The sequence below is a fragment of the Jaculus jaculus genome, unplaced genomic scaffold (genome assembly GCF_020740685.1).
Source record: "Jaculus jaculus isolate mJacJac1 unplaced genomic scaffold, mJacJac1.mat.Y.cur mat_scaffold_34_1_3701052_arrow_ctg1, whole genome shotgun sequence".
NCBI lineage: Eukaryota > Metazoa > Chordata > Mammalia > Rodentia > Dipodidae > Jaculus > Jaculus jaculus.
Genome location: NW_025423490.1, coordinates 9,786 through 31,181, shown reverse-complemented (window position 1 = coordinate 31,181; position 21,396 = coordinate 9,786). Strand labels below are relative to the sequence as shown.

Sequence of the window (21,396 nt, the reverse complement as noted above, 5' to 3'; positions counted from 1 at the left end):
TGTAAGTACAGCCTGATGGACTAATCTGGTCAGAGCTGAAAGACCTGAAGGCAGTAAGAACTATGGACTGTGAGGTTTGGCTTATGAGGGTGAGAAAGAGCTGTGCCTGGACTGGGCTAGCAGTTTGTGTGAGAAGCTTGCTCTTGTGCCCGTGTCCTGAGAAGTTGTGCAGGGTTGCTTTGCATAGAAATGAACTGGTGTGTGCAGAGGGATATGGCACAGAAAGAAAAATCTTTGGGTGAACTCTTGCCCGTTCAGCTGCAACTGATCTCTCAGTTACAACCTTTGAGACTGGGCTAGCTGACCTGCGCTGGGGCAACAAGAAGAATGTAGACTCTTTAGAAGGGGCCTGGGTGCTCAAGGAGTGTCCTGTCCTTCAAAGTCTGCTTTATTCCCCCCTGGATTAACAAATTGGCACCCTACCTGGTATCGTGGAGTATAAGAAATGCTGGAAAAGAGGGTCATTGAGTTTGCAACACGGTTTTGTGTTTTGGAAATGGCCATGGGCAGTGTGAAGCAGGTTTGCTGGTTGTCTGCATAGAGACCCCATGGGGCCATGAGGATGAACCATGGCTTGCGGTGGAGACCCAGTGGAGATGCCGGGACCATGAGATGGCTACCAAGGAGCTGCCAGCCCCGATGAAGTTTCCCAGGACTGTGAGTAGCCTAGCTGGAGGGGCGGAATTGGAATGCCAGAGACTTGTTGCTGGTTAGAATTATCGGACTTGAAGATTTGTCACTGGCTAGAGTTGCTGGACTTGAAGCTACAGAGTTTGATGTTTGCCCTGGTTGTTTTAAATCTTGTATTGGTTGAATGTTTCTTTGCTATGCCCAATGCCATCTATTGCAGTGCGAATATTTATTCTGTGCCATTCTGGGTGTTTTGAGGTTATTTTTTGGTATTATGGCTCAGTTAAAAGATCTTGGATTATGGGGATGTATGAACATCATTGAGATTGATAAAAACTATGCGGACTTTTAAAATGAGATGAATGCATTGTATTTTACATCATGTATGGATATCAGTTTATGGGGGCCAGGGGCGGAATGTGGTGGTTTGATTCAGGTGTCCCCCATAAACTTAGGTGTTCTGAATGCTAGGTTCCCAGCTGATGGATATTCGGGAATTAATGCCTCCTGGAGGGAGTGTATTGTTGGGGGCGGGCTTATGGGCTTTATAGCCAGTTTCCCCATGCCAGTGTTTGGCACACCCTCCTGTTGCTGTGGTCCATCTTCTGTTGGCCAGGGGGTGATGTCCACCCTCTGCTCATGCCATCGTTTTCCCCTGCCATCATGAAGCTTCCCCTCGAGCCTGTAAGCCAAAATAAATCTCTTTTTCCCAGAAGCTACTCTTGTTGGGTGATTTCTACCAGCAATGAGAACCGGACTGCAACATTAGACTTCTATGTGAGTAGGAAGAAACTCAGTAGCAGACGCCAGTAAGCTAGAAAGAAAATATAAAGGGAATGGAAAGGAGGAGGGACTTAATAGGATGGCATTGTATGTATTTAAGTAGAAGAACAGATTAATGGGCTGAAAAGTCCCAAGTGAGGTCCGGGGAAGAGACTGAGTAAAAGAAAAGTGGTGGAAGGGCTAATCAAAATCTAAGAGTATATAAATATGTCATATGGAAACCTACTTTTTGGACAATGGAACATTCAGAAGCCATAGATTGTTACTAGAAAACTTTCAGTGCCAGAGACGGGATACCTTCTAGGGGGCTGTTGGCCAGGGAGGTCCCTGATGCCCCCAAAACATTATAGACCATTGCCAAGGCCCATGGTTTCCCCCCCAGGAATAGATACTAAGACCCTATTGGCTGAAGATACCACATGCTTGGGCTGCAAGGTCACTGAAAACTCCTGCCGGAGCTGACCTGAAAACCTCCTCCATGTAGACCAGCTGACAGAACACTGGGAAAAGCCACAGGGCATGCAGTTCAGTGGGAGAGAGAGAAATCACCAATGAAGATACTCAGCAGTGGACACTGCAAGCCTTACATTTGACCAGCCTGGCGAATGAGCAATAGTGCATAGCAGGGGCACTATAGGGGCATGTCTGTTATGGGGAAAGCCAGCTGCCCTCTAATTTAACTAGAGCTCCACTCCATGGGAGGGGTTAATCCCCGGTACTGAAAACCTACAGCAGGAGTAGTCATGAGCCCTAGAGGTCTAACGTCTGCTGGTGTCTTGCTAAATGTATATACTACGCTGGTCAAACCAAGGACAAGAGCTTCACTCTCATGGGCCAGGCTGGTCTCAAACTCAGGACTATGTGCAGCCCTGCCTTCACTTCCCAAGTGTTTGGATTATAGGCATGAGCCACCACAATGAACATAAATCCTTCTGAAATAACTCCTGATTCTTCCCCAACAGCAAAGAAACTCCTCCCACACTAAGGAAAGAGATGGTATAGGTGAATTCTGATAGCTAATTGGGACTGAGCACTAAAGAACTTTGGTTACTTTGGTGTGCATGTAGAATATGTGGCCTTGTGTACACATACATGTTTCTGTGCAAAGACCAGGAGAGAACATCAGGCATACTCTTTTATTCACTCATCAGTATTTTCTTAAGACAGAGTTTATCCCTGAGTTCAGAGCTGCTATTCTGTGAGATTAGCTAACCAGTGAGCCCCAGCAATTTTCTAGTTTCTTCTACCCACTGGACTGGGATTATAAGCAGGTATGGTTATGCCCAGGGATTTGTGGGGGAAATCAAGCTCAGGGTGAAATGGGCCCTCATGCTCATGGGGCAAGTGTGCTTACCTTCTGAGCCATCTCCCCAACACTCTACTTCTATCTTTTTAGTATAGCTTATTTGTTAAATGAATTCTTTGGTGTCTAATAAGAGTTGAACTTATACGGAAGTACTTTCCACACTCACTGCAACGATAGGGCTTTTCACCTGTATGGATTCTCTCATGCTCAGTGAGACCTGTACGCCCACTGAAGTCTCTCCCACATTCTTTACACTTATAGGGCTTCACTCCAGTGTGGACTCTATAATGCTGAACAAGATGTGAGGATTGAATGAAGGCTTTCCCACACTCATCACATTTGTAAGGCTTCTCCCCCGTGTGAATTCTCTTGTGCTTAGTAAGGTCTGAGCTACCACTGTAACTCTTTCCGCACTCATCACACTTATACTGCCTTTTTCCTCTTGGTCGCCATTTCATTTTTCCCTCATTTTCAACAGCATCTTTGGACTCGGGATGCTGATGGATATCTTGGATCATTCTGTTGTTCATATACCCAACGACTTCCTTGTCTATGGGCACATCTTTCTTCTGGGAGGTCACTTCATTCTTGGTCTTGTATTTATCACCTGTAACACACAGGACACAAACAGGGTTAAAAAAAAAAAAAAACAAAAAAACTGTGGGGGTGCGTGGGGGGAGAACATGCAGATATTATTAATGTATTACAAAATAGTGAAAAGTATTAACACGTATTGCCACTATTCAGTGATGGCTCGGTTTTGGTACCATTATAGCATACTGTAGCAACATAGGAAAGAAATACAAAGAGGCCAGTAATGAAGTTACCAGCAGGGTCATTTATTTGAGAGTAGATTAAGAGGAAAAGGTAAAAATATAGAACAAGGGACCACCTAGAAATACTGTAATCACATGAATGGAGACACTGTAAATATGCCAAGGACACTGAGGGACAGAGACCACAGGGCAAAGGGAAAGACTAGAAGACTGAGATGGGGAAGGAGATAAAAACTCAGGAAGAGACTAGACGTGGAGGTGCAAGGCACTTTAATCCCAGCACTTTGAAGGCAGAGACAGGAGGATCACTGTGAGTTTGAGTCCAGCATAGGACTCCATAATAAGTGCCAGGTCAGCCTGGGTTAATGTGAGACCATACCTAGTGGGGGCTGGTGGGGGTGAGGAGACCATGCTGGACCTGAAGCAGGCAGTACGAGTAAAAATGGTAGAACAGTGGTTAGAGAGATGGTTCGATTGCTAAGGTGCTTGCCTGTACAGCCTGACAACCTTTGTTCAATTCCCTAGCACACATGAGAAGTGAGATGCACAAAGTCAAACATGCATTTGGAGCTCACTTGCAGCAACTGGGAGCCCTGTAGATCCCATTCTCTCTATTTCTCTCTCTCTCTTCTCTGTATCTCTCTCTGTTAACTACACACCAGATAGGAGGCAGGAAGCAAAGAGCAACACAAAAAGGCCAGGGAATATATATATATTTTTTCAAGAGAACACCTCATGTAAACTACTTCCTCTCCCCAGCCACATCAGCTAAGAGCCCATTAAGTATGAACTCACCAATGGCTTAACCCATTCATGAAGTGAAACCTTTTAGGATCTTATCACCTCTCACTAGGGTTACAAGCCTTGGGGTGGAAATATACTTCACAAACTACAACAGGAGCATATTTTCTGAAAGCAGAGTGAGACCATTCGTGTTAGGGCACATAGAAGGAAAGTAAATAGAATTGACAAGGTATTGTTTGGTATATGTACTTAGTTGAGGCAGGAAAATCACAAGTTTGAGATTAGCTTGGACTACATCACAAGATCTTGTCTCAAGGGCTTCCAGTCAAGATGGTGTCAGCCTAATCGCACTACAACTCCCAGGAAGGAGAGGCAAGGAACTAAGGGGCCACTAAAGAAACACCTCTGGAGGCATTACCATACCTGATCTAAAGCGATACTACAAAGCCATAGTAATAAAAACAGCATGGTACTGGCATAAAAACAGGAGAATAGACCAGTGGAATAGAATCGAGGATCCAGACTTTGGGTCAAGTAACTACAGCTACTTGACATTTGATAAAGGCCCTAACAATACAGGCTGGATAAAGACAGCATCTTCAGCAAATGGTGTTGGGCAAACTGGATATCCATATGCAGGAAACTGAAATTTGATCCACACATCTTGCCATGCACAACAATCAAGTCCAAATGGATCAAAGACCTCAATATAAGACCAGAAACTTGGCTAATACTGGAAGAAAAGTTAGGAGGAACATTCCATGACTTAGGGATGAGAAAAGACTTCCTGAATAAAACCCTAATAGCACAGGATCTTAAACAATCATTCAACAAATAGGATATTATGAAGCTGTAAAGTTGCATCACAGACAAACATACAATAAGCAGAGCCAATATATTATCCACAGAATGGGAGAAAATAGTTGCTGAATATCCAACTGACAAAGGCCTAATTTCTAGAATCTATAGAGAACTCAAAAACCTAAACAATAAAAAGTCAAACAACCCACTCACAAAGAGGGGCAAAGAATTGGACAGTCAGGGATATCCATGACCTCACTGTGCCTGACACTACCTACACAAGAGGAGGAAAAGATCATGACATCAACATAAAAGAGAGACTGATTGAGATGGGGAGGGGATATGATGGAGAATGGAATCTCAAAGGGGAAATTGGGGGGGTTGAGGGAGGGTATTACCATGGGATATTTTTTATAATCATTGAAATAGTTAATAAAAGTTAAGAAAAAAAATTGGACAGGCAGATCAAAGAGGAAGAAATACAAATGGCAAACATACACTTAAGGAAATGTTCATCATCCCTAATCACCAGGGAAATGCAAATTAAAACAACTATGAGATTCCACCTTACCCCAGTAAGTACAGCAAACATCAAAAAAATCAAATGAAGCTAAAGGCTTGTGAGGATGTGGAGAAATAGGAACCCTCCTCCACTGTTGGTGGGAATGCAAGATGGTACAACCACTTTGGAAAGCAGTATGGAGACATCCTAAGAAAGATGACTATAGAGTTACCAACAGACCCAGTTATTCCCTTACTGGGCATGTCCCCTAACCACAGGCCAGAGAGATTTGCTCAACCATGTTTATAGTGGCTCAATCTGTAATAGCTAAGAGCTGGAATCAACCCAGATGTCCATCACTAGACGAATGGATAACTAAGATGTGGTATATCTACACGATGGAATTCTACACAGCAGTAAGGAAAAATGACACAATGAAATTTGAAGAAAGATGGTTGAACCTAGCACAGTTTATTTTCAGTGAACTCACCCAATCACAGAAAGGTAATTGCAGCATAGTCTCACACATCTAGAGCTGAATCTACCCAAGTTGCCAACATACCTCCCAAGCATTTCAAGGACCAGACAATAGGGAGGGTGGGGAGGAAGGGAGAGTAAGAGAGGGGGTGGGAGATGCAAAACTGGACTCAAACAGCAAAGGTACCATAAAACTCTACATCCTAACAGACAGATCAAATGGTTGAACCTTCACCAGGCCCTTAGAGGGAACACCAGATTCACAAGGCCCTGGAGAGGATATGATGAAAACTGACCATTATCTCCTCCTGTTTGCACTCTTCTCTCTCTCTCTCCCTCCCTCCCTCTCTCTTCTCTCTCATCTCTCTATCTATTTTATGTCACTTAATATTTTCTTCCTTCTCTTCTTGCGAGCTGACCTGTAACTCTTGGTACCAGCAGGTGGCTATCATCCACAATGAGCTTTTGATCAGAGACTACAAAGTTTCCCAGAAGAACACAGATTTATGTTAGAGCACTTGATGACCCACCATAGGTTAGTGGTAAGACCCTACTGCTGAAGACACCTTACACTATTGGCACATGTCATGGAGCAACATGGCTGGAAGAGTCAGTCCCCAGACAGCGTGTCTAGTGCCAGAAGGTGCCACATGCGCAACTGGGGGAAAATGACCAATATTTGTCCAAGCAATGCATGGTGTAACCTACTTAGTAGCAAACAACCTGATGTGATGCTCATACAAGTGCAATAGTGGCACATAGCCATGTTGGGAATCTACCTGTTCTCAATTTGGCTAACTGATCTGCTCAGTGGAATAAAAGCCATAGCTGGAGCTTGGAAACAAGTCAGAACCATATCCCAAAATGAGCCCACTCCCCAGTAAACTCTCTCTAAAAAATAATGGTTATCACACTTACTTTGTGCTAACTTTACTGTCCATTGGAGAACCTGCTTCTCTTTTTCAGGTAGACACAGACCCTAAGGAGAGAACTACCCCATCATACCTCAAAAGGGCCCTAGCTGAAACTAAGAATAATTGGGGAAACATGCAAGAATGATGTTTTCTTGGCTAACTTCTAGAACAACAGTGAAGGAGATAGACACAGAGAACAATCAACCCCTACTACACGAGATACCCAGAGACACAGAGGCTAGCAAGATCTCAACACTGAAGCAGCCCTAATATGTACCCAACGTGGCTCAGGGAAATTTGTGGAAGAGGTGGTGGAGAGAATGTCAAAGCTACACGATGGGTCATGACATGCAGAGACATTTCCTCCTACCCAAAACAAAAGGCTAACCCCACAATGCACGACCCATACACCCCAAGAAGGAGGGTCCCTGTGGAGGGGGAGGGACAGGGAAGAGGCTAACAATGGTATCAACTTGACTGCATTCACTGACTACAAATAATAAAAAAATAATAAAAGATCTTGTCTCAAAACAAGCAAAACATCCTAGTAGGGTAGTTTCAAATTTTACTGTTTTTCCAGAATCACCTAGGTTGCTATTAAAACAGACCGCTGGGTTCTTTCTACCTCCACCTTCTGCTGGGAGAAGGCTGGGGTAAAAACCAAGAATCTGCACTTCTACAAGTGTCCTGGTGACACAGACCTGTCTGTTCAGGGTCTACACTGAGAATCAGTGGCATAATCATTGTAGTCAAAGTCCATCTCAAATGCTGCTTTCTCTAGAAATTTTTCCTGAATTTCCTAAAGTAGACATGTTTTCTCTGTCACACCCACATCTACAGTCTCAACAGGGAACTTGGCATACAGTAAGAGATGAAGAGATAATTGAATTGAACACTGAAAGAAAACGGCTGTCTGGAAGGTTTGGAAGGGGTAAAGGCCACTTGTTTGGGTGTGCTTACACTAGCATCTCAACAAAATGTCACCTCACAGAACATCAAGTGTGTAACTGCCACTTGTTAGGAGCATTGTTCCCTGGCTGGCTGAAGTCCCAGCTTCAGCGTTGATGGTGCATAAATGCCATCCTGTACTGCTGCCACTGTGACTTTTTCCTAACAAACCTTCCTCACCCCATCGTATTCCCTGTAACAGTCATTATTGTTTCATTTTAAAACAAAATTATGACAGTTCTGGAGGCTAGAAGCCTGAAATAAAGGTGCAGGGAGGGCCACACATTCTGTGCTATAGGAGAATCCCCTGATTCACTTCTTGCACTTCTGGTCTCTTGACATTCTTAGGCCACAACTGTTCTTTTGCCTCTCGATTCACAGATTTCTTCTCCCCTTGTGCATATGTCCTTCAAAGTCCCTATAATTCTTTTATCAGGCAGTGGACTTTATCAAAGTTTTATTATTTTCTCTGATCAAATTCTTTGTAATCTAAATGCTCATTATCTATGGCTATAAATTATTAACACTAGATTAGATAGGAGATTCTGATCTGCTGGTAACTGCTGAAATTCTCGCAGAAACCTGTTGGTTTCTCTGTCACCTATGGTTCCTCTCACTGTAGTTTAGATAATCAGTCAAGGTTATTTAAGAGAATGCACTTGGAAAATTATAGTGTGTGGACAGAATCGTTTCAAAGTTAGTAAGATATTAAATATCAAGGTAGGTGTAGTAGTCATAAATACTTCCACACCAACCTCACACTACCAACAGCAACACTCAGCTCACAAGCTTCTTTTACATGCAGCAGTGACTACTGGTTGACTTTTCTGTCAATTACTGAATACTAATCAAAAGATTCAGTATGGCAGCACCAATAGTTCTAGGATTTTCTTGCTCAGCAATGTGAACAATGGATGGAAACTATAAAAGTTAACTCGCTTTGTTTATCAATCTTTTTGAAGTGCCAACTTGTCCCAGGCTAATAACCTTGTTTCACAACGGAGAAAATTCTATTATTTTTACACAAAAGTATTAATGTAATCCCAGCTCTGCTGGTCACTGAGTGTAAGTTATATACACAAAGACCATTTGATTACCTTGTGCATTTGCTGTCTGACAGTCCAGTGAGAAAAGAACAAGACTGAATGCTGAGTGGTGAAACTGGAAGAGTTCAGGAGGCTGGTATCACCTTCGAACTACTGGAAAAAAGTCAGTATTCAAAAAGATTCCATTTCTTTTGAGATACTTTTTAAAAACTTGTTTCAAAGAGCTATTAAAACTTAGCTGCCATGAGCTGGAAAGATGGCTCAGCAGTTAAGGTGTTTGCCTGCAAAGCCTAAGGACCCAGATTTGATTTACCAGTACTCACATAGTCAAATTCACAAGGTGAAGCATGCATCTGGAGTTCATTTACAATGGCTGGAAACCCTAACTGGCCCATTCTCTTTCTCATTCTATTTGCCTCTATCTCTTTCTCTCAAATAAATAATTACATATTTAGGGTTTGGTCTCTCTTCTCTCTGTCTGCTTTAAAACAAATAAATACATAAATAATTTTAAAAAGGATATTTAGGCCGGGCATGGTGGTGCATGCCTTTAATCCCAGCACTCGGGAGGCAGAGGTAGGAGGACTGCTGTGAGCTCGAGACCACCCTCAGACAATATAGTGAATTCCAGGTCAGCCTGGGCCAGAGTGAGACACTACATTGACCCCCCCCCCCCGCCGCCAAAAAAAAAAAAAAGAAAAGAAAAAAAGGATATTTAGGGCTGGAGAGGTGGCTTAGCAATTAAGGTGCTTGCCTGCAAAGGCAAAGGACCTAGGTTCAATTCCCCTGGACTTACGTAAGCCAGATGCACAATGTGGCACATTTGTCTGCAGTTTGTTTGCAGTAACTAGAGGCCATGGCATGCCTATTCGCTCTATTTCCCTCTTCTCTCCCTCTCTTAAATAAATAAAAATACATAAAAAAGTAAATAAGGGTATTTAGCTGTCCTAGTACTTACATCACATATAAAGTCCCAACAAGCCATACACAGGCATAAGTTACATAACCACAGCCCATAGCCAACTCTCATGCTACTGTCTTGTTCATAATGATAAAACATGTTTTTGAATAATAAAAAAAGAGCTGAGCCTGGTGGTATACACCTTTAATCCCAGTACTTGGGAGGCAGAGGTAGGAGGATCACTGTGAGATTGAGGGTACCCTGAGACTACATGATGAATTTCAGATCAGGCTGGGCTAGAACAAGATTCTACCTTGAAAAATATTAATAAGATACAATACTGCACATAACCCTACTGAATAGTAAATATATTTCATGTTTGTACATTGATTTTTGCCACACATTTTAGCTTCTTGTTTGCTTGTCTATTCTGTGTGTGGAGGGCAGTGTTGGGGAACAAGAAAATTCTGGAAGGTTACTGATGAGATACCCTGGAAAAGAATGGCTATATAGTTCAATATTATAAAATGAACTTCCCTAAGAATTCTGTCCTTACAGGGCAGGCTAGGTTTCCTGAGCCTCATATTCTTTTAAAATATTTAGTTATTAATGAGGGGGAGAAAGAGAAAAAGAGAAAATGGTTATGTTATGACCTCTAGCCAATGCAAATAAACTCCAGATGCATGTGCCACCTTGTCCATCTGGTTTCACATGGGTACTGAGGAATTGGAGCCAGGTCCTCAGGCTTTGCAGGGAAATGTTTTAAGTGCTGAGCCATTTTTCCAGCCCTGTGAGCCTCATATTTTAACCATGCAGTATTCCTTTGAAAAGTTATTTTGGTAGCAGCATATGTGTGAACTTTTTCAGTTTTATGTATAGGTAGTAAGTGTGTGTTTTTCTGGGCTTCATCTAACAGACAAAATGAAAATAGTCCAGAAGTATCACAGAAAGACAAAAGAATTTAAAGTATGAATAGGTAAGCCAGTGGACATACAACAATGCAATTTATATATAAATGGAATTTAGCATATTGACATGTTAAATATTATTGTGAACTAATTTCTGAACTTGTCCTCTCCCCCCTCACACTTTCTCCCAACTACTCTTGCTTACAGAAGCTACCACCGATTTTGTTGTTGTTTTATTTTTCTTAATTTGCATGCAGAGAGATAGAGAGAAGAGATACAGACAGATAGTAGGCATGCAAGGGTCTCCACGCACAGCAAATGAACTCCAGATGCATGCACCATTTAGTGCATCAGGCTTTATGTGGCTATGGGGAATTGAACTTGGGTTATGTGGCTTTGCAGGCAAGCATCTTACCCACTGAACCATCTCTCCAGCTGCAGGGAGTGTAGCTTTTTGCAGTTTTCTGTCAGCTGGTCTACACAGAGGAGGTTTCAGCTCAGCTCCAGCAAGATTTCTCAGTGACCTTGCAGCCCAAGCATGTGGAGTCTTCAGCAATAGGGTCTTACACCTATTCCTGGTGGAAAATCAAGAGCCTCGGCAATGGCCTGTAATGTTTCGAGGACATCATTGGCCTCCCTGGCCAACAACTCACTGGAAGGTATCCTATCCTTGGCACTGAAAATTTTCTAGTAAGAATCTATGGCTTCTGGATGTGCCATTGTTTAAAAAATAGATTTCCATGTGACTTATTTATGCCCTCTTGGATTTGATTAACCCTCCCCCTACCCTTTCTTTACTCAATCTCTTCCTCTCCACTCCCAGTAATCTGTGCTTCTACTTACATGTATACAATATTATCCCCTTAAGTCCTTCCCTGTCCTCCCTCCCTTATAGCCTCTTTCTAGTTTACTGGCCTCTGCTGCCGAGTTTTATTCCAACTCACACATAAGTCCAAACATTTGTAGCTAGGATTCACAGAAGAGAGAGAACACGAGGTGTTTGGCTTTCTGGTCCTGGGTTACCTCAGTAATTATAATCCTTCCCAGGTCCATCCATTTCCCTGCAAATGTTATAATTTCATTTTTTACCACTGTATAAATATACCACATCTTCATAACTCAAGATTCTTAACACAAAAATTTATGTTTATTCTAAGTTTCCTCTCAACTACTGGCCCAAGTATATAACCCTCGCTGGCCAGGACACAGGTTTGGATTATTGAAATTATTCCCAAACCACAGTCTAGTTAGGTATGTCCATTCTATTGCTCTTGAATGTTCTCCCTTTCTTTCTATCTTACTTCTGTTTTGTCACTTCCTTCTCTGTATTTGAAAGGTGTCCTTCCCACTTCTATTGTTTTTTCTTTTTCTTTTTCTTTTTTTTTTTTTTTTTTTTTCCTTACTGGAGTTCTTTGCTCATTCAAATACAGATACTGAAAATAATGAAAAAGAGCTGGGCATGGTGGCGCACGCCCTTAATCCCAGCACTCAGGAGTCAGAGGTAGGAGGATCGCCGTAGGTTTGAGGCCACCCTGAGACTATATAGTGAATTCCAGATCACCCTGGGCTGGAATGAGACCCTACCTAGACAAAAAAAAAAAAAGAAAAAGAAAAAGAATGAAAAAGAAAATGTTAAAAAACAAGAGAAAAAGAAAATGATGTTACCTCTGATTTCAATATTTCTGACCTATGTTTCTGCTATGAACCAACTTAAGAAAGAAGGGGAGAAGGATCATCTTTCTCCCACTCTAATGTAAAATAACAGGCCTGGAAAGATGGTTTACTAGTTAAAGTACTTGCCTGCAAAGCTTAAGGACCTACATTCAACTCCCCAGAACTCACCTAAGTCAGATGATGTCTGTCTCTCTCTCTCTCTCTCTCTCTCTCTCTCTCTCTCTCTCTTTCTCTCCCGCTCCCTCCCTCTCATAAACAAATTTAAAAAATAGCAGACCTCCCCCGGTTCGAGGCTCGGTTCCCCAGGTCCCACGTTAGCCAGATGCACAAGGGGGCGCACGCATCTGGAGTTCGTTTGCAGAGGCTGGAAGCCCTGGCGCGCCCATTCTCTCTCTCTCCCTCTATCTGTCTTTCTCTCTGTGTCTGTCGCTCTCAAATAAATAAATAAAAAAATTAAAAAAAAAATAGCAGACCTCCTTATGAGGGAATGATATTTTGTTTCCACAGCACAGAAATCTTTGACACCAGCCTCTCACAAAACCATCCATATCAGAATCACACACATAAAAGATGCTATTTTCAGCACTATTCTCTACTCAGAATGTCCCATTCCTAGTTCCCATCCCCCACCCACATCTGCTCAAACTCCCACAGGGATCGCTGCTCTACTCTCTGGAGCTCATAGCTTAGCTGTGGTAATTGCTTGTTTGCTTATTAAAAAGAAGTCCTTAAGCCAGGTATGGTGGTGCATGCTTTTTACCCCAGTACTTTGGAGACAGAGGTAGAAGGATTATTTTGAGTTTGAGGCCAGCTTGGAGCTACAAAGTCAGTCTTGGTTAGAGAGAGACCATGCCTCAAAACAGAGCTTAAATGTCTTGTTTTTAGAATATTTATTATATTATATATTACTGTGCCTAGCTTTCTGCCATTGCTCAACATTTTCACTGAGAACGTACACGTGAACACCTCTACAGCCCAACAGTGACCAACATCCTTTCCACTTCTAGATTTAAAGGACTGAAAAACTTCTTAAATTATATGCAGCTGAATGCAACCTGTTAAGTTGGTATCTTAGGTTACAATGATTTTCCAGGACCTGGAGAAATGGCTTAACACTTAAGAGTAATTGTTGCCAGCAATAGGGCCTAAAACTGCCAGAGTCTAATTTCCCATAACCCATGTAAATAAGTGGGCACAGCTATGTATGCCTCTATGCCCTAGCCATGTGGGCATGAGAGAAGAGAATACAGAATTTCTATGGCTAACAAAAACCATAGCTCTGGGCCAGACAGATGCCTCAGTGGTTAAGGCTCTTGCCTGCACAGCCTAAGGACCCAGGTTTGATTCCCCAGCACCTACATAAGGCCACATGCACAAGTTGGCATATGTATCTGGAATTCATTTTCAGTGGCTAGAGGCTTTGGCACACCCATTATTTCTCTCTCTCTCCTGCCTCTTTTCTCTCTGTGTCATAAATAAATAATAAAATAAAAAGTATTAAAAAAAAAAAAAAAACATAACTTTGCTGCCAGGTGTGATGGCATGAGAGGCAGAGGTAGGAAGATTGTTATGAATATGAATTCAAGACTAGCCTGAGAATCCACAGTAAAATCTAGGTCAGGCAGGGCAAGACCCTACCTTGAAAAACCAAGAACCAACCAACCAAACAAACAAAAAACCCACAACCATAGCTCTCTATTGAGAGACTATCCCAAAGAAACATGTGAACAAGTGGTAGGGTATGGAGGAAACACATATGCCTGTGCATTTGCACATACATGTGTATACCACACACAGCAACTCCACATGAAAAAGTAAAACATTATAGGTTTAACCATCTGATATTTGAGGTTCTTAAAACTTCAGTGAAAATGAAAAATAAGCTACACTATAGGACATTCCTCAGGCGAAGCTTTATGGATACTAGCAATTCTGGAGAAAAGCAGCACTGAAAAGGACAGACTCTAACAAACTGACACTTAAAAGCTGGCTGTGTTTTTTTATTCACTGAGTCATTTCTCCAGCCCTGTTTTTAATTTACTTTATAAACCTATTACATATTTGTTTGTTTATTGGAGACAGAGACTGAGACACAGAGCTGGCTGTTTGTTTATTTGTTTGTTTGTTTGTTTTAGTATAGGCTGGGGACACCCTAGATTACTGGTCTTTAACTAGTGAGCTGTAACAAGGACCTACCAACTCACGCTAGTGGCCTGCTTGCTGTCGGTCTTTTTCCTGTTCATTTGAACTTGGTGACATAAGAGAATGAGTTGTGTTCTTCCCAAAAATCTACACATTGAAACCCTAATCTTTAAGATACCTACTAGGTTCTTATGTTACCAGAGTAAGAGATACCAGAAACATGTTTGCATAGAAAAATTGCTATGAAAGGGCAGTGAGAAGAAGCCAGCAAACCAAGAAGGGGGTATAACCAGGGCAGGCAGAAATAAAGGCTTTTCAAGCCATCTGGCATTATGCTAAGGCAGCCCCAACCAACTTAAGAGAACTCTTTTTTTTTTTTCTCGAGGTAGGGTCTCACTCTGATCCAGGCTGACCTGGAATTAATTCTGTCATCTCAGGGTGGCCTTGAACTCATGGCAATCCTCCTACCTCTGCCTCCCGAGTGCTGGGATTAAAGGCATGCACCACCATGCCCGGTTTAAGAGAACTCTTACCAGAAGTGATCTGCATACAAAAGTATGCCCTGAGCTTTTATTGAGCTTCATTAGCAAAACACTGAGAGAAAACAATAGAGGACTAGACCACAGCGCCCAACTATTTAATTTAAAACAGTTCAAGGGCTGTGGAGATGGATTAGTGGTTAAGACACTTGCCTGCAAAGCCTAACTCCCTGGGTTCAATTCACCAGTACCCACATAAAGACTGCTTGCAAATAAAATTTGGGAAAAAAATTCATAACTAACACAAGCCTGCCAGTAATCATAAGGGCCCAAGTCCACATGTTGTCCTGTCCTTTTAGACAGTGCATACAGCCCTCTGTGACCCTGATGTTCTGGGAACTATTTGTAGCACTTAAAAGGAGTATTTCTCTCAATAAACAGGAGTTTCCCCTCTATGACTTTTTGTAAAACTAGATTTAATTTTTTTTTTTTTTAATTTGCAAGCAGGGAGAGAATAGGCACACCAGGGCCTTCAGCCACTACAAACAGACTCCAGATGCATGCACCGCTTTGTACATCCGACTTTACGTGGGTACTGAGAAATTGTACCCGGTTCATTAGGCTTTGTAGGCAAATGCCTTACCTGCTGAGCCATCTCTTCAGCCCAAAGCTAGATGTTTTTTTGTTTTTTTTTTTTTTAATATGTTTTTATTTATATGCAAGAACAGAGAGAGAGAGAGAGAATGGGCATGCCAGGGCCTACAGCCACTACAAATAAACTCCAGATGCATGTGCCTCTTTGTGCATCTGGCTTTACATGGGTATGGGGAATTGAACCCAGGTGGCTAGGCTCTATAGGCAAGTGCTTTAACTGCTGAGTAATCTCTCCTGCCCCCAAACTAGATGTTTTAAGAATGGCCTCCTGTGCTGGGTGTGGTGGCACATGCCTTTAATCCCAGGACTAAGGATGCCGAGGTAGGAGGACTGCTTTAAGTTGAGGCCAGCCTGATACCATATAGTCAATTCCATGTCAGCCTGGGCTAGAGTGAGACCTTACCTCAGGGGCAAAAAGAAACAAAGATTGGCCCTCTGGGCCAAAGAGATGGCTTGATTGCTCATAAGTTAAAGCACTTGCCTGCAGAGCCTAACAACCTGCATACCATAAAGCCAGATGCACAAAGTGGTGCAGGCAATCTGGAGTTCATCTGTAGTGGCTAAGAAACTTGGAAATCATGGGGGGGGGGAAGGCTTCTTTATAACACAATGGAGACACTTAAGTCAAATTACATTCCCACATAGAGGAGTTAGATAAGGTCATCAGAGTGGAGTCCATGTGCATGAGCACTGGTAGCTTTACTGGAAGGTGGGAGAGACCAGCAAACACACACTCTGTCTCTAGACATAGGACGCCCTGCGATTCTGTCGATATGAATACTATCAGCCAGCCCTGGAGCTTGAACCAGAACTATGGACAAAACCAATCCTCTCTTAATTACTATCCTCCAGCCTATGGCACTGTGTCATCAGCAACAGATAATGGACTAAGATACCCTTGGATCTAAGAAATCCCCTCCTGCCCCACAGATACATCACTCTGGCTCCTTACCATTCCCAGAGTCCCGCTCTTCTGGGGCCTGCTTTGGGCCAATCTGAGCAGTTAGTGACTCATGCAGCTTTTCCAAGGGGGCTGATTTGTCCAGGAGTATGTCTTCATTTTCTGAACTGTCCAGGACCTGGGGACAATTGGCGGTGATCATACCAGTCAGATTTTGTGGAAACATACAGAACTTTAGATAAAATATATTAAAAAGCATCTGCTAGGGACCAAGGCCATAGAAACAGGAACAAATTTTTATTCAATTGAAATGGCAATAATTATTAGAAGAAAGGCTTATTTCTACAGGTCAAGATACTGGAGAAATTCTCTTCTTTTTCCCATTTGTCTTACAGAGACCCAAGCTCTATATGCATATAGGTTTTTTCAAGGCAGGGTCTCGCTCCAGGCTAGGCTGACCTGGAACTCACTTTGTGGCTCCAAGCTGGCCTCCATATCATAATGATCCTTCTACCTCTGCCTCTTACTGAGTGCAGGGATCAAAGGCATATGCCACCATGCCCAGCGCCCAGATTTTTTAATTTAATAAAATTATTGGGCTTAGTGGTTAAGGCATTTGCTTGTGAAGCCTAAGGACCCAGGTTCAATTCCCCAGTACCCATGTGAGCTAGAATCACAAGGTAGCACACATGTCTGGAGTTTGTTTGCAGTGGCTAGAGACCCTGGTGTGCCCATTCCATCTCTATATCTGTGTCTCTCACTCTGGCTCTCTCTCAAAATAAGTAAGTTTACATACATAGGTCACATGTAATTTTGAGCAGTGCTGTTTTGAAATGTCCTTGACATCTAGTTGAATTCCTATGAACAGATTGGTAGAAAGGGAGTTTCTCATGGGGCAGCCCAATGTGTTTATGTGTAGTTTTGACTGTTTTCTTCAGATATCTGCCTTCCTGTAATTTCCTACTGATTCAAGCAGAGTCAGTTTCTTTGTTACTGAGCACGTTAGTTTTATGACATTTGTAGTGGTGGTCCTCCCTAAATCCTGTTATTCTCTAGCAATAAAACAAATATTAGCAGGGTTTGGTGAAGCATGCCTTGAATCCCCACACATAGGAGGCAGACGTAGGAGAATCACTGTAAGGCTGAGGCCAGCCTGGGACTAAGTGATGAGTTCCAGGTCAGCCTGGGCTAGAGTGAAACCCTACCTCAAAAACAAAAAACAAAACAAAACAAAACAAATTACTTTCAGATTTTTTCTTCCACATGCCTCTGGTTTTAACTTGGCCCATGATGACTAATATCCAATTGACAAGTCCAACACACCTGCTTTTGGGATTCACCAAGCTCCTTTTCCAGGTTCTCCAGCACAGTCACAGCCTCCTCGCCACTCTCTGGATGGTGTGCCCGCACCAAGGTCTGTAGTTCCCTAGGAAGAATGCTCAGGAACTGCTCCAGCACCAGCAGGTCTAAGATCTGCTCCTTGGTATGGCACTGTGGCTTGAGCCACCCACAGCAATGCTCCCAGAGCTGAATAAAAACTTCACGAGGTCCGGGTGCATCCTCATAGGACAGCTTCCTGAAGTTCTGTCTGCTGACTTCTCTTTTACAAGAACTGTATTTTTGTGAGGTGGAATCCTGCTCCTGGGAATGGCTCTCTCCTTTAAGTATGAAAAATCCTTTTTGTTCTTCAAGTTCCATGGCTGCAGCCATTCGGAGCTTAAGAGATACAACTCTCTATTCGGGAATGATTCAAGGAAGATCTCTTAGGATCTTACCTTAAAAGATATTCCTAAGCCACAAAAAAGTTATTGCAGAGAAAGTGCAAACTCTGCTGCAGTCACGCACAGATGAAACAGTCTTTTTAGTCTCTAAAGAGAGCAAGAAAACAAAATTGTGAATTAAAGACATGGTTTGAAATTGTGGTCTGTTCAAGGTACGTTCATGTTTCTCATTTGGCAGATGAACAGATAAAGAAGTGACGGTTTGCCGGGGTGATCCGAGTTTACAGTGAGCAGTTTGGATGAAGGCTCTTCCATCCTACAAGCTGACAGCGTACCCCCAGCTAAGAGGTTGCGCGCCAACCCCCGAACGGTGGAACCCGGTGGAACCCATCACCAGAGCCCGCCCCTATGCCCAGGCCCCTGGTGAGGCCAGCCCAAGTCCTCTGGTGGGACCCGGTTGTGACCGGAGCAGCCACAACACAACCCGCCACGGGGGTGCTGGGAGGGACTGGCACCCTCTTCTCCACCTGGGAAAGAAGGAACACTCACCTCCCGCGCGCAGGAGCCGCGAGGCCGCCGCCGCCGCCGCCGCGCCGCCCCGCGCCGCCCCGCGCCGCCCCGCGCCGCCCCGCGCCGCCCCGCGCCGCCCCGCGCCGCCCCGCGCCGCCCCGCGCCGCCCCGCGCCGCCCCGCGCGCCCGGAGCCAGGGCCTCGCGCGCAAATGCGCACAGGCGCGGCGGGCACTTCCGGCAGCTCGGCGGGCCGCGCGCCCGGGGCCTCCTGGCCCCGCGGGAGCAGCTTGGGTTCCGTAGTTTATCTGACGCGTCTCGGAACCCTTTCATTCTTAGATTGAATAGTAATGCAAAAGTTTGCAGAAGTCACAAAAGTGTACTTAACCGCGGTGTGCATGCCTTTAATCCCAGCAAGGAGAATCATTGTGAAAGCAGTCTGTGACTACAGCGTGAGTTCCAGGTCAGTCTGGACTAGATTGAGACCCTACATCAAAAGAAGAAAAGCTCTTATTTATTGAATGTCCCCAGTCATTTGATTTTGACAGAAATATTTCTTGGAGCATATATATCCTTCCATGGACATTTTGCAAAGGTACCTGTTGCCTTCACTATGTTCCGCTTACACAAATGATCTTCCTCCTCCTAATTAAGCTGATGGTCATAAGGGTCTCCTAGATCGTTCTTCAAAACAAACTGAGGTATTCAGTTGTCTAAGTGCCACGACTTAAATTACTGATGGTCATGTGGAAAATTAATAAATATCCCACTGATGGCCATGCTCGTTTTGAGACAGTTTAGAGTGACGAGCCCCAAAGGTAAAAAAGCAGGCATATTGGGGAAATGAGCAAGAGTGCTGCTTTCATGGTGAACCTGGTACCAGCACAAGGGTCAAGGAGATGGACACAGAGAACACTCAACTCCTACCAAACCAGAGATCCAGAGACACTGAGGCTCCCAAGACCTCACCACTGAAGTAAATCTAAAACAAACTCCATGGCTCATGGAAATTCATGGAAGAGGGCGTGGAAAGATTGTTAGAGCCACAAGTTGGGACATTATGCTCAGAGACATTGCCTCTTCCCCATGACTGACTGCTGCCTCCATAATGCAGGATCCACAATTCCCATGGGGATAACTGGCAATCCCAACAAGGAGGGTCTCATCAGAGAGAGGAAGATAGGGAAGAAGCTAAGGATGGTACCAACATGTGCTGTTTACACACTGAGTATGTACTTACCTAATTAAAAAAAAAAATTTAAAGTAGGGCTGGAGAAATGGCTTAGTGGTTAAGGCACTTTCCTGCAAAGCCAAAGGACCTTGGTTTGATTCACCAGGACCCATGTAAGCCAGATGCGCAAGTCTGGAGTTTGTTTGCAGTGGCTAGAGGCTCTGGCATGCCCATTCTCTCTTTTTCTCTTTCTGCCTCTTTCTCTCTCTCAAATAAATAAATAAAAACATATTTTAAAAATTAAAAAACAAAAGCAGGCATGTCCTTGTGTCTGCCCTTACAGTCTCTCCTTTGCTAGAGATCAGAGAAGGATTTGACATCTCCTTATCTCTTTTCTAAAGGAGTTACCTAGATATGTTTTTCCAAAAACAACCAGAGTCCCTCCCTGGGAAGGAATTTTCCTTTCCTACAATTAAGGTTTAAATCTCATCTTGGAAACCAGGTGTGATGGTGCAGGCCTTTGATCCCAGCACTTGGGAGACAGAGGTAGTAGGATTGAGTTCGAGGCCACCCTGAGACTTCATTCCAGGTCAGCCTGAGCTAGAGTGAGACCACACCTAAATAAGTAAGTAAGTAAGTAAGTAAATAAATAAATAAATCTCATCCTGGCATTCTGCTTGGTTCAGCTCAATCCTACATCTTGGCATCATGACTGGCCTATTCCTGACCCAGCCCCCTGAGTCCACAGCAATGATCCTGGGGGTAATGCCTACCATAGGAAGATTATAAATAGATGCTTGAGGATGGGAAGATGGTTTATCAGTTAAGGCACTTGCCTGCAAAGCCTAACAACCTGGATTTAATTCCCCAGTACCCACGTAAAGCCAGATGCATAAAGCGGTGAGTGCATCTGGTGTTTGTTAATGGCTGGAGGCCCTGCACACCTATTCTGTCTGCCACTCTTCTTTATCTCTCTTCCTCTCTCTCTCTCCCTCTCTCTCCTTACAAATAAATTAATAAATAAACAATATTTTGTTTAAAATTAAAAACAAAATAAAGATTGGTAAAGCTCACCTTAAATATATTAATGGAGAGATGGCTACATATGTGACAAAAGCAGTGTAGAAGGAAAAAAAAAGAATAAATAGATGTTTAACAGGTGGGCAACGGCTCTTTTTTATTTACTTGAGACAGAGAGGAAAACACACGACGGGGGGGAGAGAGGGGTGGGGGAAGAGAGAGAGGAGAGAAATTGGACATTCCAGGGCTTTCAGCTTCTGCAAAGTAGTTCCAGATGCATGTGCCACCTTGCGCATCTGGCTTATGTGTGTCCTGGGGAATCGAACATGGGTCCTTTGGCTTAACTACTAAACCATCTCTGCAGCCACCCCCCGCCCCCATCACCACCCT

General features: G+C 43.4%; 1 protein-coding gene across 2 annotated transcripts; it reads right to left on the bottom strand.

Moving 5' to 3' along the window:
• Window positions 1-2,805: 2,805 nt before the first annotated feature.
• On the bottom strand, window positions 2,806-18,296 carry LOC101593976 (zinc finger and SCAN domain-containing protein 16-like). 2 transcript variants are annotated; one of them, XM_004673045.2, is made up of 3 exons: window positions 17,910-18,296; window positions 16,638-16,764; window positions 2,806-3,326 (listed from the first exon to the last, which is right to left on the bottom strand). In XM_004673045.2, exons 1-3 carry the CDS (start codon window positions 18,294-18,296, stop codon window positions 2,806-2,808), a joined length of 1,035 nt encoding a protein of 344 aa, XP_004673102.1. The 2 variants fall into 2 exon arrangements, with proteins under 2 accessions (XP_004673102.1, XP_044997161.1); XM_045141226.1 differs by having other exon boundaries at window positions 17,997-18,296.
• Between the last annotated feature and the right edge of the window lie 3,100 nt (window positions 18,297-21,396).

What these genes read in the sequence shown, in the direction of transcription:
- LOC101593976 (XM_004673045.2), bottom strand. Translation starts at nt 18,296, where the DNA reads ATGGCTGCAGCCATGGAACTTGAAGAACAAAAAGGATTTTTCATACTT. An exon ending in TTGGTGAATCCCAAAAGCAG is followed by an intron (nt 16,765 to 17,909) that starts GTGTGTTGGACT and finishes AATTGTCCCCAG; the next exon opens with GTCCTGGACAGTTCAGAAAA. An exon ending in AGAGCGGGACTCTGGGAATG is followed by an intron (nt 3,327 to 16,637) that starts GTAAGGAGCCAG and finishes TGTGTGTTACAG; the next exon opens with GTGATAAATACAAGACCAAG.